We start from the raw sequence: 18,714 nt of genomic DNA, 5'->3' as shown, positions 1-18,714 counted from the left end.
CATTGTATGTCAATTATACTTCAATAACAAAAAGAGCAATCTCTTAACCTTTGAGAAAAATGTTTTCTCAAAGACATAAAAGATTCTGTACAAGAAATGACCAGGCCCATTTCTTCCTATCTATCTATCTATCTATCTATCTATCTATCATCTATCTATCTATCTATCTATCTAATTTTAATATTTCTGGATTATGCTATTGTTTTCCAAGTTTTCTACCTGCCAAGTTGGCAGTTCTGGTAAGACTGAGAGTCAGACGCCTCTCCAAAAGAAAAAGGCATTCCATACCAATCAGAGCTGGCTGCAAACAGAATGATATCCATGGCTAAGTAGTAAAACAAACAAATAAACAAAAGTACTATTTCTATTTACTTAATATAATAACATATTAATCATAAATTTGGGAAAGATAATTTGGCCAAAAGTAAAGTAACATTTGGAGAATTAATGGAAAGAAACTCAAAGTATCACTGGTTCAAAACATTTTCACTGATACTCTAACTTCCTGATGCTACTAGTGAATTTCTATTTATAATTAAAAATAGCAATTTCTGACTACTTAATATTCATTCTTGTGGTTTTTACATTTCCATATGAATTAAAGCTTTCCATATTATATGCAATTAAATGTTTGAGTCATTAATAATGCATAAATGCTATAAAACCTTGGTGATTTAAATTTAAGTCCTAATCATCTACTTAATCAACATGTCCTTTTTTTTAGTGCTGATACTGGGGAAGGTTAGTGCTAAAAATTTCAGGCCGTACACTCATGTATAAAACAGCCCTGGCCTGAGAGAGAAAATAAGAAGCATATTCCAATAATGGAAATAGAAATCATAAAAGATACAACTAAAATGCTGTGGTGCTTCAGAGGAAGGAGAGATTATATTTGATTAAGTGGATTAGAAAAGAATTCATCAGAAGTGGAAGATGTGAATTATTCCAACCACAAGAAAGAAATGACGACATGACAGAGGCGCTATCACTATAATGGCAATCATATTACTACATATATATAAAATACATGTAGTATATATATGTATATATATCAACATGTTGATTTGATGTATGTATGTATTTGATGTTTGTATGTACGTGTAGTATATGTACTATACATATGTATCAAACCAACCTGTTGTACAACTTAAATTTGAGCATCCTTCATGCCACTAAGGTAGGGATAGTCCTAAGGGAGTGGTAGCATTTGGGGAGACTGCCTCACCCTCCAGTCTGAAGGAAAGTTCAACATAAAACTGAGGAACACAGTGAATATCTCTATGCCCCTCTTTTTGCAACAGATCTGAACTTCTAAATATTGTAAACCTGAAGCTCTACACTCATTAAACAATAACTCCCCATTTCTCTCTCCTACCGGCTCTGAATACATTTTTATTTCTGCTAGAAAGGACTCTTACTATTAACCATCATTGCAGGGCATCTTTTTAAATAAGGATATCTTTTTAAAACATTCAAATAAATGTTTTAAATAAGCAACCAATGTTTGTCTTTAAAATGATCTAGTAACAAAGTGTATTTCTGCAATACCCTTTTTAAAAAAATATTTATTTTTGAGGGAGAAAGTGCACATGAGTGGGGGAGGGGCAGAGAGATGGGGGACAGAGGATCTGAAGCAGGCTCCGTGTTGACAGCAAATAGCTTATGCAGGGCTTGAACCCGTGAACCATGAGATTATGACCCGGGCCAAAGTCGGATGCTTAACCAACTGAACCACCTTGGTGCCCCTGTGATACCCTTTTTACTATTTTTTTAAATGTGTTTGGTAATGAGAAAGACATTAATCGATATTGCTTTATCTTTCTCTCTGATTATCTGGCTATTAATTATCTTCTATGACTTCCCTTCTACACTTCTTTATGAGTGAAATATGCAATGTGAAAGATTTGAGAGTCCTTTTTACATCTAAGGATTTGGGGCATTCCAGCTGGGCTACAGTACATGTTTGTGTTTGGAAGTCAGAGACAAAAAGAAAATAGAAAGACATGATGGAAAAGGATAGATAAAGAAGCAAAGTGGCTTGATATATGAAATCAGTGTAGAGTAAGAGAGAAGAGGTACAGAAACTGTGGGGAGAGTGGGAAGAGGGAGAAGGGGAGAGAGAGAGAAATAGGCAGAGGCACCTATATGAGCTTTTCATTTCCAAGATCTTGGGAACAACTCAAGATTCCATATATGAAATATAATACAGTTACATTTCTTGCTATGTCCCAATATACTAATTGATTTTATTGATGCTCAAATAATCCTATCTGATAAAGGCCTGTGCTAAAAATCACTTCTTTTACTCATAAGATAAAGGCTCTTTTAATGAATACAATCAATCATTTCCTTGTAGTTGTACAACTAAGCATTCTTCCCGCCCTCCATCCCCAAATATGTAATGCCATATTCTGTTCTGAAAGCCACTTCCCCTTACTTTAAACTGCATCATATATCCTGGCTGTATAATGAGTTCTCTGGAGGAGAGAGCATTGTGAGTTTTGTCCTTCTTTTTATTCGGCCAGTAGAGGTGGAAGGATGGGTTGCCACAGAATCCTGCTGTCCTTACTGCATTAGGGTAAAAACTCCAGTTTTCTTCATGGGAAGTGCCTTCTGTTAAGGTAAATTGGAAGCAATATGGCATGTTACTCTCTTGAACGGATCGGTTTATTGTCAAGTTACTGAAATGTCTGTGCTCTGCCTTTTTGCTTACCCTTTAAGATTGATTTTTATTTAATTGGTATAATGTATAAATCCAAGATATTTAATCAAATTTAGAAAATATTATTAAATGCTAGCATAATGATTACCCAACTTAAAAAAATGTAATTGCTAGCCTGACTTGCACCATTACAAAATTTTTGGTACACTTTTAAAACAAGGCAATGTGCATCTCTGTGGTACAGAAATTCCTAAAGAAACTAGAATTATTTTGGATATTGAAATTTCAAATTATATTCAGAGCTAGATATTTTGTCTTTAACAGAGTTTTTTAAATCATCAGCTGACGTTTCAACAAACAGATAATCTTGATGATTCATAAGCCACTGGGTAAAATACTAGCTAACATTTGTTGAGCAGTGAATATGTTCTAGGTACTCTTCTGAATGCTTTTTATGGAGTAACTCATCTAAAGACACAGCAGACAAAAGGCTCACAAAAAAGACTTTCAAATGTCTGGTTTCTTACCATCATCAAACGTGTCAACCAGTTGACTGGGATTGATTTCTGCTCCGCCAATCAGTATGTTGTCTAGTGCCCACTGTGCACGCTCCACTCCAGAGACTACAAGTCCATTGCTGATCACAAAAGGCTGCCACCAGCGAAGTCGAGTTGTGTTGGTAAGGGCGTCCTCGGGAAGAAGTATGTAGTCGTGTCTAACAGAAATGTATTTCTGGTAATCCATCTCGTGGAGCAAAGTCCAAGTTATTCCTACAGTAACAAATACACCAACATAGTAACATATCTGGGAAAACCTCCACAAAGTGACAGTATACTGCAGCTACCATAAGCTTCCCAAAGAAATCTTCAACCAGGAAATGAGAATTGATTTCACTGACTTTAATATAAGCGTTTACCACTGTTTCCAAATGACGCTGTGTATGAGGGGAAGGGTATTTAGAAATATCTGGCCAGAAAGAAACACGCTGAAGTAAAAATTATGTATTTTCTGCTCTTAAAATTTTTTTGTACATTGCTACGTGCGTTATTTTTCATAAATAATGAGCTACATCCATGTTTTGCATGTTTCTGGACAGGAACACCTAGTAATTTAAAATTTTAACTTAGCTATTTTAATTCTGGGCAATTTTTATTTTGTGGACTAATAAGTTTTCCTCTTATCAACTGATAAGATTGTAGGTGGGATGTTTAAATTACTTAAGGAAACACCTTTGAATACACTAAAATACTTTAAGGCCATCTATCTCTCTGCTAGTTATAAAAATGATACCTCTCTGCTAAAACTGATTTTCTAAGGACTTCATGTTATTTTTGGTCTGGTTTCAGCTATTTCAAAATAATGAAACAGAATTTTATTAAAATATCCTCTGACAGCCTCATGAATTCAGACTGTCATCTTTCACGGTAGGTTTTTTGTAGATTTATTACATGCTTGTTCACACAAAAGCTTTTAAAAATGCTTTAAAATGTTTTTAAAAGTGATCTTAGAAAACCATATAAAATTTATTTCTTAATTGTATCATTTATAATCAAGCTTCAGTTACACACAGAAGTTTTTCTTTATTCATAAAGTTTGGAGCTTTTTAAAAAAAATTTATTATTTTCATCTATTTTTGTTTTTAAATTTTTAATGTGACTTCTCTCTTACACCCTTATGGGTAGGTTTTGTGTAACACACAAGTCACATGTATGAAAGTGTAATGTGACTAAGATCTGTAGCTTTCTCTTTGTGACTTTCACTATTTTCACTGCAAAGTCAGCAAAGCTTTGCAGAAACTGTTCTGAGGGGCATTGGATGTAATTTGGGAATCTGCTCCAAGGTGTGGCTTTCACCCCTGAAACGTGCCTCCATCGGTAGAGTAGTCCAACAGCACGCCTTCCTTCCGGCAGATGGGCCGATGGCAGGAGGTCATGTTGTTCTCACTACCGATGCGCCCCCAGTATTGCAGGAATCTGAATGCAAGCACATATTATCCATCAGAATGGTTAATTAGAACAAAGAGTCTACTCAAGTCCTGGGTAATAACTTCTTCCATAGGTGTGTTCCTTATTTTGGGGCCAATTTGCTATGCTGTTATAAAAATAACAAAAAATGACTTACTTTGCCCCTCTGAGATCCAAATCTTGAGTAATAGCTTGTCTCACAGTGGATCCCCCAAAATAGAGCGCAGTGTCCTCAGCAAGAATGCCACACTCAGTGCAAGTACTTCCACCTTCTAAGGACATCCATAAATCAGGCTTGATTTCTTCACTGTCAAAGCGTTCCTTCAGGAACGTCTGGAAAAACATAAGTGGGATGTGGTTACAAATAACATTTTCAGACAATAACTATGGAATAGTTTAGACAATATAATTTCATTTTGGACTTAAAAAAAGCGCTGATTTCTAATGCTTTTCTGAAGCATTTACAAAAAACAAGATCTGTCTGCAATGTTCTTTTGCATCATACATTAAGCCCACTTAAAGTGCTTAAATAATGTTTGATCACTGGGACTTAAAGTCTAGAAAGAATCTTAAAATAAAATAATTGCAAGTTGACTATAGTAACACTCCTATTTGAGAAGTTACTTAAGCATATACTCTCCAAATATGTGTATTTGTTTATATTGCATATAAAAGTACAATTATGGTATTATGGATTATGAAACATGCACAAAAAATGAAAATTTAAAGGACTAATATAAAACAAAGCACACGTTCTAGCATTTTTTTCCCTAACATTTTTTTTTCTTTAAGTAGGCTTCATGCCCAGCACAGAGCCCAATGTGGGGCTTGAACTCAAGATCCTGAGATCAAGACCTGAGCTGAGATCCAGTCAGAGAGTTAACTGACTGAGCCACCCAGGTGCCCCTCCTAACATTTTTCAATGGATTGTCTTGTTTTCCTCCAGGAGTATGTGCCCCACACTCTGGAGACTGCTTTAAGCAACCAGAACCCTTAAGCTTCCATGATGGTATGAACTTGGAATGTCTATATGGTTAAGGAGGGGCATTTGAAACCAACGTTTTTTGTGTGAGGTCAAAAGAAAATCAACCTTGGAAGTCAGTTTTTACGTTTAGCAGGGTCAAGATTCAGAATGATGACGAGAAGTATTCAAAATCCAGAACAAAATATTTGCCCTTGGTCTCCAGTTTATCCTCCTAATTAAGGATGACCAACAACCAGGAATAGTCTATTTTTCTTTTCTTTTCAATTTATTAATTTTAAAAAGTTTACATCCACGTTAGTTAACATATAGTGCAATAATGTTTTCAGGAGTAGAATCCAGTGATTCATCACCTGTATACATAGAACATTCAGTGCTCATCACAAGAAGTGCCCTCCTTAATGCCCCTTGCCCGATTAGCCCATCCCCCCCATCCAAAACCCCTCCAGCAACCCTCAGTTTGTTCTATTTAAGAGTCTCTTATGGTTTGTTCCCCTCCCTGTTTTTATCTTATTTTTGCTTCCCTTCCCTTATGTTCATGTTTTGTATCTTAAATTCCACATATGAGTGAATCTATATGATATTTGTAGGAATAGTCTATTTTTTCAAAAAGAGTAGATAAATAAAATATTAGGGTTCATAATGGCTATTTTTAGCAAAATTATTTCATCCCCTCACATCATAGTGAACTATGATGAAAAATCTTGATGTTTCTATTAATTTTGTCCATAATATAGTCTTGCACTGGGTTGAGGCACAATTCTTTTGTTTTTTGGTTTTTTACATGATAGAAATATATCGTGGAAACAATTTGTTACAGTTGCAATGGCAGTAACTGTATACAGAAAAACTACTTTTTCATTTCTTTAGAGGAGTTGTCTAGTTGGTACTTACTATGTAGTTTAAATGATTTAAATGACTCAGAACATAATCATCTCTATAGTTAAAGACAAGTACATCACGTGTCAGTCCTACTTCACCTCATTGATGTCAGCAAATAAATACAATTTTAAAAATGGAGGTTTACAGGTAAGAACACAAGAGTCAGAAGACATGCACTGTTAACCATGTAAACTCTTATTAGAAAGGTTTGACCAGAGTTCATAATATAGACTTATTATTTTGTAATATAAACTTATTAATTTCTTATCCAACTGAGAAATACTAATGAAATTTGAATGTTCATGAAAGAAACTAATTTTTTTAAACTTCATTCATTACCTATGGCTGGGTTCCTCATGTTATAATCTCATTTGTTGACCAACAGTTTCAGATACAAGTGAGCGTTGCTCCAATTAATTTATTAATTCCAAAGTTGGTGTATTATAGAAAAAAAATGACAGAACAGGTTTTGTTTACATTTTTTTTGCCACTTCCATGTTTGATTTCAGTCACTTGTGCTTTTTTGGTTTAGTCATTTTTCTGTTATTGCAGCGATGAATGTACTGTATTTGTTCACAGAAATAGAACACATACATGGGAACTGTGTTGGGCAATTGTATTTACTTTGCATATTAAATAATAGTGTAACAGCAAAAGTTTCCAAAATGACCTCTCTATTCTTAATACACAACCACATTTTAGCAGTCAGCAAATTGGAACACTGAGTTTTCTGAACAAAAATGCAGGTGATGAGAATACTGTAATAATGCTGTATGGTGACATAATGATGAGCACACTTATTGTGGTGAGCACTGAGTCATGTCAGAATTGTCCAGTCGCTATGTTGCACGCTTGAAACTAAAATAACATTGTATGTCAATTATAATTCAATAAAAAAATTCAGCTACTGTTTAGTCATTTTTGAAAATTTGTTTGTGATAATGAGTCTATGTTATTTGCTTCATAACATCAACATCTTCCTTCAAACGTCACGTCTACCAAATAAATGAAGTAAAGAACACTTAATGCTGGTTTCAAATTAAGAGTCTTTAAAAAAAAAGCAGAGTATGCTCTTTTTTTTTCAACGTTTTTTTTTTTTTATTTATTTTTGGGACAGAGAGAGACAGAGCATGAACGGGGGAGGGGCAGAGAGAGAGGGAGACACAGAATTGGAAACAGGCTCCAGGCTCTGAGCCATCAGCCCAGAGCCCGATGCGGGGCTCGAACTCACGGACCGCGAGATCGAGATCGTGACCTGGCTGAAGTCGGACGCTTAACCGACTGCGCCACCCAGGCGCCCCATATGCTCTTTAATCAATACAGTCTGGTTTATTTTATAAATTGAGTAAATTGTAGTAGACTTGGTCTTGATTTTCTGTATCTAAGAAACCTAAGAGATATTTTCAGTTGCCAGCCAAAGGATTTATTTACTGGGGCACCCAAAGACCGCTGTTACAACTTACTAGACCCCCACTTAACAATGGTTCTTCAGGCATGACCTGCGGTGTGAGTAAATGCTTTCTTCTGGGGCATTAACATTACCTTCAGAGTGTGAGTCAAGTAGCAGTTGGGCCCAGAGTATCCCGGATCACAGATGCACTGTTCCTTTAAGCAATCTCCGTGGCCCCTGCAGTTGTCCAAGCATCCAGGGCCCAGGTAGAAATTATCGATTGCCCACTGCATATCTGAGTACTTCTGATAGAATCTCAATCTTACTGGACTATTGATAACACAGAAGCAAAGGAGTGAGAACAAAAGTTAACTTTACTTAAGTCCATTTTCCTATGTGTATGTTCAGTACAGAAGAGGAAAAAAAAAACATTTAAGACCCTGGCAGTATGAAATGGGTTAATAAAAAACGTTTTCTGACCGCCATTATCTATTTCTGTAATGGAACTTTAAAGCCAGTTTCATTAAAATTTTATAGTATGTGAGCAAACTCGTACAACAAAATGAAAATGCAGTGGAATCTCTATTTCAAGCGATAGGAACATTTTAAAATACAAATCTGTAACTATCATAAATGAGGCTGCTTATGAACTGGAGTCCAGTGGTTGTGTCGCAATTTAGACCCATTAACTGCATTTCTGAAATTGTACACAAGGTGAGTGAAGCCTTTCACAGAGACTCGTCAGCAGACACACAGCCCCTCAGGTGGTCAGGAAACAGCAACTTCTGAATCCCCAAAGGTAATCGATATTCTCAGAACAGCTGTGCTAATTAGAAAACGATTTTGAAAGGGTTATGTGAAAGGGCAATTTCCCCAAGATTTTGATTTCATCATTGCTCTTCTCTGTCTTTGGGGGAAAATACAAACCTCACAATTAACCTTATATCAGAATGTGCTGCACTATTTTGGTGTAAAGAGTTCAAAGTACACGAGGAGACTTTCTGGGGTGATGTAAATGTTCTGTATCTTGTTTTATGGGGTGGTTCCAAAGGTTACACATTGGTAAGAACTCATTGTGCCTAACTACTAAGATGTGTGCATCTTACTGAATTTAAGTTTTACATCATTATTAAAAAAGAGAGAGGAATAGAGAGATAAAACGAGGCAGTGATATCATGGGCCTCCCCAGCACCCATTTCACCCTTGGTGAGTCATAGGAGTAATGGAACTCCCCTAGCTATTGACTGACTCAGGAACGGGCATTCTTGAGCTAATTTGTGCCAATGGGACACAAGAAGGTAGTAACTCCAGCTCTGAAAGAAAAGCAACTCTGTTTCTCTTCCATTGGACATAGGTAAGGATGCATTCTGCTGCAGTTTTCTGGAAGCCATCTATGTTCATGAGGCCTGAATATTACACCAATGTGTGAATGGAGGAGCAAAGAGTCATTGTAAGAGTAGTAAGTAATAATGTCCTTGAAGACATTTTTGAGCATGTGAATCAATCCTAGAATCCAGTTACTTTGGATTGTTTCATTACAGATATAATACATTTCACTTTTAATTGTGTCCATTTGCATTGGGTTTTCTGTTACCTGTGGCTGAAAGTATCCTGATCTAATCTCCTAGCACATTAATAGACTAAAACCTTTAGATGTGTTCCAGGAAACAGTGAGTGATCATGTAGTAGATGATATTTATGGACCACTGGAAAAGCTGAGTGCAAGCACCTTATTCAAAGGCTCTATATGTGCTGGACATATATCGTAATTCTGTTTCATAAGAAGGTTTTTCATTTAGCCAGTCTCTATGATTCATATGGTGGAGGTACACCTGTCATTTTCTTCAATATATCTTTTTTCCTAATTTTACAGTCAAAGGAAAAGCTTTTAGAATTGCTTAAATTAACTTATCTACAGACTTTTCAGGGAATAGTTTAATCATCTTGGCTCACTACTGCTCTAGGCTAATTACTTTTCACAGCAGGTGCAGAAGGTAACAGAAAAATGAGATCTACAAACCACACTTGTACAGACAGCATGAAGAATTAGGTTTTGTACAAATAACATCATCACTTAGGACTTGCTCGTGTCTTCATCTATGGATTGACAGGCAGTAATATGGAAAGCATATGATGCATGGTGGACCACAGTCTACAAGACCCATAAGGTAGCCTATATCTTTTCATCTGGCTCTAGGACTATTGCTATTGCAATATGTGTCTCCATGTTCAGAGATTAATATGGAAAGTGGAAGGGCTGCCAAGGCCCTTCTTGAGAAGCCTGAGGATTTAAACTTGAGGTCTCCTCAAGTCAGTTCATCATGGAGGTCATTGATTAGAGAACTTTTAGAATTAGGGGGTAAGAGCATTTTACCCACAATTACACATAATTTCAGGCTCGACAAGTGTCCCTCATAGATTTATGGATGCTTGGAACCAGGCTTTATTTGAATTTTCTACTTACTTCCCCACTAAGCTTTCAGGAAGTGGGTAGGTGATCCTTTTCCACCCTTTGGTTGGAAAGAATACTGATGGCTGAGAAACACTTCCAGAGCATTTTGGGTCTGCAGGTAAGCACTGAGGGACCAGATAATTCCAGCTCACACCAAAGTCGGTAGAATACTGCACATGAATTTGATTCTGGGCAACTTTTTCAGACACTTTACATCCAACAGAAATCTAATGAACAGAAAAGAAAGATTGGAAAAATATTAAAACCAGATTACATATTTCTGCTCTAAGGACTTGGCAGCAAGAAAGGTGCTGATCACTTGATAGGTGTTACACCACATCCACTCTGTATTTTCAGGATCATTACTTATTCTGCTGATGGACAGGGTAGTTGACGTGGTTGCCCAAGATGACAAATTATACAAAGTGCCAAATATATTGTGCAGGGAGTTTGGAGAGAAGCTGAAAGCTGCGCTCTGCCATGGCTGGCTGATTGCCTTGGAAGGCCTGGGCCCACTCTTACAAATTGTTGTTTGTTGTGCTAATGGTCTGGCACTTCTATTTGGCAGGATGCTCGACCAAGAAGGATTGCTAACAGCTTTTCCAAGTTTACTGTTTTGTTGTACAATTTATGACTCTCCATACATCACTTTCAAATACAAGTAAGATGCAATGAAGTGATAACAGAAGGTACTTTTAATAAGGCCCAGCACCTTTTGTTGCCCCAGACAGGCATACTGGAACATTTGTTGCTAATACAGTGGGAGTGAGGTAGACAATAAATTGGATGACATAAAATAAATTGGTTGACACAACATCTTGGCCAAAATCGATGCTGGCATTAATGCTAATCATGCCTTTGTTTTCTAGAATTTTCTTTCTCCAGAAACATTACAATAGTCTTGCGAAAACAAAACAAAAAAAGGTATTTATAACCATAATAGCTTTAATCTTCTCTTAAAGGAAGAAGGTGGCTAAGTCATATAATGATTTAAAATATGATAACTTAACTCAGCGTCCTACGTTTTTATTATCACTATTTTGCGCTATTTTGCTCTGTTTATTCCTGGACAGAAACGCATTTACTCTTATGAAAGTTTTACGTTGGCATAATTCAGAAATAAAATAATTTTAATCACTTTTAATCATTAAGTTATATACAGTAGAGATGTATATTACCTAAACATTACATTTTATTTTTCAAAGTGTATATTAAGTCAATGAAATGTTGTATGATCTTTGCCTCAAATTTTTTTTTTCATTTTTATATTGCTAGTGTATCGGTATTTATGTAATTGAGACCATAACATTTTCACCTTGAATTGCATGATCCAGCCTTCAGTGGGAGTCAGATCATGGGTCACTGCATACACTTCTCTTCCATCATGGCTGCCACAAATCATGACACCATCAGGGGAGTCACAGAATCTTTCTACTGTGCAATCATCATGGAATAGCCAATGCTCATTCACTTAAAAAAATATAAATTTTATGACAAATTTATGACAAAATTACTTGAAGCAAATTTACACATTAAGCAAGATCTTGTACTCTTTTCAGTAGAAATCTCTCTTATCTTACATACAATCCACAGGCAAAACACTAATGTAAGCATATCATTTTAGGAACATGGATCCTAGGAGGTTGAGATATAACTACTGTCCAATACTGGTAAGTCTACATTTAGAAAAAAAGTATATTGTATGTGTTATAAGTGAAAAGCAAAGGGAAATGTGTATTGATTCTTTTTTTAAAGTTTATTTATTTTTTAGTAATCTCTACACCCAACGTGGGCTTGAACTTATGGCCCCAAGATCAAGAGTCACATGCTTTTCTGACTGAGTCATCCAAGTACCCCTACACTGATTCTTTTCTGATAGATACTTAACTTTTAGGTAGGTTCTAAAGAAGGACAAAGAATTTCTAGTAATACAAGAGGGAAGTGAGCTAGCTACTTCTAATCAAATTCTGGCAGTGTCATCTGGGTAATTAAAAAATTATGATATTCAAATTCATAGAACCAGAGGGTAGAATAGTGGTTAGTAGGGGCTGAGGAGAAGGAGAAATGGAGACATGTCCGTCAAGGGGTATGAAGTTTCAGGAACACAAGGCAAATAAGTTCCGGAGATCTATTGTGCAACAGAGGGCCTATAGTTACCAATAATGTACGGTACACTTAAAAACTTGCTAAGAAGGTTAAACAAAAAGGAGGGGGGTTCTGTGGGAGGAAATGTTAGGAGGTGATTGATAAATTTATGGCCATGATTGTGGTGATGTGGTGTATAATTATCTCCAAACTCATCAAGTTGTATACATTAAAATCAACAGCTTTTTATATGTCAATTATACCTCAATGAAGTGACTAAAAACAAGCTTATGTCTAAGGAAAACTTAGGCAACAAGACTATGACTTGATTAGCGCTGAGTACATCTTGTTGTCTTTCCCTCTCTTTCTCAATCACACACACACACACACACACACACACACACACACACACACACACACACAGTGTCCACAATGTCCTTTCTTTTCTGGAAGGGTTTTTGTTTTTTTAATGTTTTATTTATTTTTGAGACAGAGAGAGACAGAGCACGAGCAGGGGAGGGGCAGAGAGAGAGGGAGACACAGAATCCGAAGCAGGCTCCAGGCTCTGAGCCGTCAGCACAGAGCCCGAAGTGGGGCTCGAAACCACAGACTGTGAGATCATGACCTGAGCCGAAGTTGGACGCTTAACCAACTGAGCCACCCAGGCGCCCCAGGAAGGGGTATTTTTAAAAAAAGTTTATTAATTTATTTTTGAGTCAGAGAGAGCACAAGCAGAGGAGGGGTAGAGAGAGAGGGAGAGAGAGAATCCCAAGCAGGCTCTGCACCATCAGGGTGGAGCTGGATGGAGGCTCGAACCCACCAGCCGTGAGATCATGGCCTGAGTCAAAACCAAGAGTTGGATGCCCAACTGACTGAGCCATCCAGGTGCCCCTGGAAGAGGCATTTTTAACATTATGATTTTATTGCAGAAAGTTTAAGAAGGAACATATCCATAAATTGCATTTAATTCATGATACACTTTGATTTTATAGGCCCAGCGTTTCTCTGAAAGTTTCCTGTTTAGCTCCAGCATTTTCATTGGAGACGAATGGGTACAATCATAGGCTTGGGGCTACTGTGCAAGTAACAGAGTTGGATGGTCTCAGAGGAGTCAGAGGAGAGACCAAACAATTGGAATTCAGCCTTCATCTATGCTGTGTCCTTTTGAGTTTGTCTGAGCATTAACATATGTGTACAGAACAAGCATTTTATGTCTGGGATTCAAATGGCTACCACAATGCCATTATGTGTGAATTTTCATTCCAAATTCCATCCCAATTCATGGGATTTTGCAGCTACATTTAATCGTGCATCTAGTACTCCAAAGAGTACTAGAGCCAAAGAGCACAGAAATTTGAGTTCCAGTTTATTCTAGGGCACATAGTTTATGGTAGAACTCTGCAATCCTGATGAAAGCAGGTTTTTACATTAATCCACTACCTCATCAATATCTTCTGAAATATCAGAAGCTACTTCTGTAATTAGATATTATAGTTTCTAAAAAACTATTTTTGCAATTCTTCAATTGTACATCACCAATCAAGCCTGAAGTGCAAATTGGTATTTTAGGTACTTGAAAAAATAATCTGTATTTGCTTTTATTCATACAGAAGCAGTGTTTAAATTATTTTCTGGCCATAAACTCACTTATGTAAATCACTTCACAGGGAAAAAATAAATGAATAATTTAGCAAGGTTCTGAACCAGATCTGTGTAAGTAAATCTTCTCAATAACCTTCTTCAGAGAATTATTTTCACTGTTCAGATAACACTTGCAGTGTTGGTATGAGCCGTATAATTAAACATCACTACTTGATCAGAAGATACCATGTTTTATGTAGTATTACCAAGGATGTGGCATGACAAAGCCACAAACTTGATATAAGTCACCATTTTTTAAAAAGATGACCAGAACAGGGCGTCTAGGTGGCTCAGCCATTAAGCATCTGACTTCGGTTCAGGTCATCATCAGACAGGTTGTGAGTTCCAGTCCCACATGGGGTGAGCTTGAGACCTGCTTGGGGTGAGCAGGAGCCCTGCTTAGGAGAGCCCTGCTTCTCTTTCTCTCCCTCTCTCTCTCTCTGCCCCTCATGAGATTCTCTCTCTCTCTCTCTGCCTCTTGCTCAGTTGCACCCTCTAAATAAATAAATAAATAAATAAATAAATAAATAAATAAATACCAGAATAGTTTTATGAAATGAAAAGAAAACAAGACATTAAAAATGAGCCTAGCACGGAGAGGTCTTTTTTTCTATGTCACCAGGATCACTGCTCTACTATTATTGAGAATAAACAGTGACAAGCAAGACCTGAGACACTCTCTAAAACATGAAATGCCATCACAAATGCAACCAACATGTAGCAAAACAAGACACTTGTCTTTGGATATTAAAATAAATGACTAGGAAATACTGGCTTTCTACCCAAAGGAGAAACAAGGAAACAGAGAAACAAATAATCTCTTAAAAAAAGGAATTATTATAGGATGCTATTTATTAAAACATACTTGCTGCTTAAATGGAAGAAGATTTAGTTCCAGTGTAGATCAGGAATTTTGAGAGAAACAACAGGGTGAAACCATTTTCACTGTTTCTATACCATTTGAGAATCTGTAAGAGCTTCACATTCTACTTTTTTTGAAAAGACCCAAATCCACGCTACATTTCTGCTGGATTCGTATGTAGCATTAGTGATAAATGTACCTGCAGTTTTATCCTCCATAAACATGTCAAAAGCAATTCTCCCGACGGGGCCGGCGTCTGCGGGGGCGCGCTCGTGCTGGGGCACAGGGGCACTGCTGAAGGTATCCAGCATGACCGTCCTCTGGTCCGCAGAGCCCGAGATGAGGACATTGTCGATGGCCCAATCATTCTGATCCAGGCCGTCATGTCTTGGCTGCCACCAGCGGAAGCGAGTGGCAATCTCTTTAGCATCAGGAGGGAGAAGGATATTCACGAATCTGTACGAAAATGATGGCAGTGGGGGGTAACAAACTTGTCAAATGTCTCATGCGAGTAAAAGATTCACAACAAGAGGTAAGGTATTACACGTCACGTGGTGGTGAGGGAAGGACAGGAGATAAAATTTAAAAACTTAATTTAAATAGTTGATTTAAATGTTTATTTTAATTTTTTTAATGTTTACTTATTTTTGAGAGAGAATGAGAGACAGAGAGAGAGAGAGAGAGAGAGAGAGAGAGAGAGTGAGTGCAGGGGAGGGCCAGAGAGAGAAGGAGACACAGAATCCAAAGTAGGCTCCAGGCTCTGAGCTGTCAGCCCAGAGCCCAACGCGGGGCTCCAACCTATGAGTGGTGAGATCACAACCTGAGCTTAACCAACTGAGGCACCCAGGTGCCCCAAAATTTATTTTGATTTTTAAAAATAATTTTTAAAATGTAATTTTTATAAACCATGATAAACTGGTTTGAGCTTATGAAGGTTCAGGAGTCCCTAAATTGGGGAAACAGAATGTGAACAAATTCAAGGATTCTGGAACTATCTACTTATTCTAATTGTCCCTGGGCAGGCCTTAAAGGGACTTTACAATTTTCTGCTTGCCTAGGGGCCTCTCTGGATCTATAAGCCTAGAGATATGCACTTTGGTAGACATAAGCCAATACTAACTTTTGTTTTCTGTCTCCTAGAGGTTGGTTTCATCAGTTTCCTTCCCCTGGTGCCTTGATTTCATTCTACTCCTGTGAGTATCAGCAATTTGCTTAGAATTCAGACACTGAATTCAGACACATGTGGCAGGACATTTGGGTTCTCAGCTTGAGGGTACCAGATTGTATGTAATTACTTTATGTGGTTTAATACTGACTTTGTCTTTATGTTTTATTGAAGACATTATACTAAGAAATGCTGAGTAAGAACCATAGGGTAACAAGCCCAGCATGCTGTCCCCAACACAGTCACCAAGAACAGATATGGACAAATACGACTACATGCTTCAATATGAACCATAACCAGCTAGACATGATCACAATTACGCATTTAAAGCCCAAGAATATATCAAACACTTTTGAGCTTATACTCACAACCATAAAGTCTGTTGGGGAAAATAATTTCCTGAGGTTTACTTTCCTCTGCATAAATTCCCATCTTTCTATCCATACTAATCTACCTCCCTTTATATTTAAGGGCTGCCTCTTAGTGTTAGTGTTCCAAGATGGGCCAATAAGCCCAAATCCATCCTGTGAAGAACCCTTAAGTTGAGGACTTTCATGGTGGCCCCTTTAGTTTTCGTCTTTCACACTGAAGAGCGTTCACCGTTTTGTTTGTATTTATACACTATTTCCTTGTTGATTTTATTTTCCTTCCTCTTTTCTCTTTTATGTCTTTGTTGAGAGATTAGGACCAGAAGAGTAGGCAGTATTCCAGATGAGGACGCATTAAGATCCATTCAATGCTGCGGTCCTTTAGGTTGGATTTTCAGTACTTGAATTTTAAATACTTTTTTGACTATGTCTGTCATTTTGTGTACCCTTTGGGCCAAGATAGCTTAGTGGATCTTGGTCTTAGGGAAGGAAATTGTAGACCGTGAATCCTAGATTCTTGCTTGTATAGTTACTGGCAGTTTGGAGACCATCCGTGCTTAGGCAGACAATCTTTTCCAAAGTTTATTTCCTCATGCATCTCACTTTCAAAGCTCATCTGTCCTCTCCTTGCCCTCTTTTTGTATCCTCACCTTGTATGATCTTCCTATAGCTTATCTGCTTTGATTTGGCATGTTTAACATTTTAAAGTGTATTAAATAATATCAGAAATGTGTCTGTTCCTAGAGAGACATACAATCATACTTATTTACCCAGAGCAACGATCTTTACCTTTTTTTTCCTTTCCAATTTTTTTTTAATGTTTATTCATTTTTGAAAGACAGAGCAAGACAGAGCACAAGCAGGGGTGGGGCAGAGAGAGAGGGGGACACAGAATCTGAAGCAGGCTCCAGGCTCTGAGCTGTCAGCACAGAGCCCGATTTGGGGCTTGAACTCATGGACCACGAGATCATGAGCCAAAGTCCAACGCTCAACCGTCTTAGCCACCCAGGCACCCCTTTTCTTTCCTATTTCTAATGTAGTTTTCTTTCTCTGATAAATCCTTGACCACGTTTTAAAAACCCTTGGAGTAGAAATTTATCTAAGGCTGTTGAAAGTTTAAATAAATTATGACCACTGTTACTACTTCAGTCAATTTGTTTCTCCTTCAGAGAACTAAAGTAGATCAGACAGTTATGCTTTTATCTTAACTTCATTCTCCCTGCATATTATTCTAAATGCTCAGGAACTCATATCTGAGAGTCTTTATACCTTTCTCCAAAAAGACTAAGGAAATAGTTTACTTGGCTTATCTGTTATCTTCTAACTAACAGATGAGCACGTTTTTGTGTGCTATTACACTGTGTTCCTCTTAGCTTCTATTTGAATTCCTTTACTACTGTCCAACTTTAAGGTAAGTGCAGGATTTAAAACTTTTGCTTGTGGCTGACATTTCCTCAATTGCCATTTTCCCCTTCTTTCTTCATAATAGGAGCCCATCTTTATAGTGAGGTGAATAGTTGTCCAGAATAAAGACAGTATGTCCAGACTCCCTTGCATCTGGGTGTGTTTCTGTGACTAAGTTCTGGCTACTGGAATGTGAATGGAAGTATGGGCACCTGTTAGGAAGAGAGACAGCACACCCTTCTTGCCCATCCTCCCTCCTGCTGGTGGGAAAGTGGAGGAACTGGGGTTGCCATTTTGGACCACTAGATGGAGGTCATATGTTGAGTGTGGCAAAAACATAAGGTAGAAAGAACCTGGGTCTCTGGTGCTTATGGAACCACTGTAGCCGCCCTTGGCTATTTTCTTCCAGATCTAATTTATATGAGAGAAAGAGAAAAAAAAACCTTATAAGTTACTTGGGGTTTTCTGTCATTCACAGCTGAACCTATTGTTAATGGACACACTGAATTTAAATGATCATTTATAAGATTCTTTAACTGTTTTTATTTTACCTAATTTTTAGCCTATACCTGGTTTGCCATACACTGAGGGATTATCTATGTTTTGTCTTCCTTTTTTGGTGCTTTTAATTCTTCTACGTTTCTGGGTTTAATTATTCTATATTTCTCCTTTCCTCTTTCCTTCCCTAACCTCTACTCTCCTCCTCTCCTCTTTCTCTCTCTCTTCTCTTCCTTCCACCTTAATAGATATGCTCTTTTACTTTTAAAACCTCTTTTGACTTTTCTCATTGGTCACACCAATTGCTTTTTGCCTTTCCAGAATATATATCTTTTAAATGATTCCTACATTGCATTTAT

At 37.3% G+C, this 18,714-nt stretch overlaps 1 protein-coding gene across 2 annotated transcripts in view; it reads right to left on the bottom strand.

Annotated features, from left to right (window-relative positions):
- The window catches only part of RELN (reelin), a 528,348-nt gene that overhangs the window by 21,917 nt on the left and 487,717 nt on the right, over positions 1-18,714 (bottom strand). For both annotated transcript variants that reach the window (XM_047096965.1, XM_047096964.1), the window contains exons 50-57: positions 15,120-15,376; positions 11,648-11,802; positions 10,345-10,559; positions 8,033-8,210; positions 4,784-4,959; positions 4,529-4,635; positions 3,190-3,432; positions 2,438-2,613 (exon numbers count right to left, since the gene is read on the bottom strand). In XM_047096965.1, the coding sequence (XP_046952921.1) occupies positions 2,438-2,613; positions 3,190-3,432; positions 4,529-4,635; positions 4,784-4,959; positions 8,033-8,210; positions 10,345-10,559; positions 11,648-11,802; positions 15,120-15,376 (1,507 nt within the window). The remainder of the gene's footprint in view (positions 1-2,437; positions 2,614-3,189; positions 3,433-4,528; positions 4,636-4,783; positions 4,960-8,032; positions 8,211-10,344; positions 10,560-11,647; positions 11,803-15,119; positions 15,377-18,714) is intronic.

The sequence above is a fragment of the Lynx rufus genome, unplaced genomic scaffold, assembly GCF_022079265.1.
Source record: "Lynx rufus isolate CCGP_SWC_20201006 ecotype Redwood Valley unplaced genomic scaffold, mLynRuf1.p SCAF_4, whole genome shotgun sequence".
NCBI lineage: Eukaryota > Metazoa > Chordata > Mammalia > Carnivora > Felidae > Lynx > Lynx rufus.
Note: the sequence above shows the minus strand (reverse complement) of the source record. Positions and strands in the feature narration are given on the sequence as shown.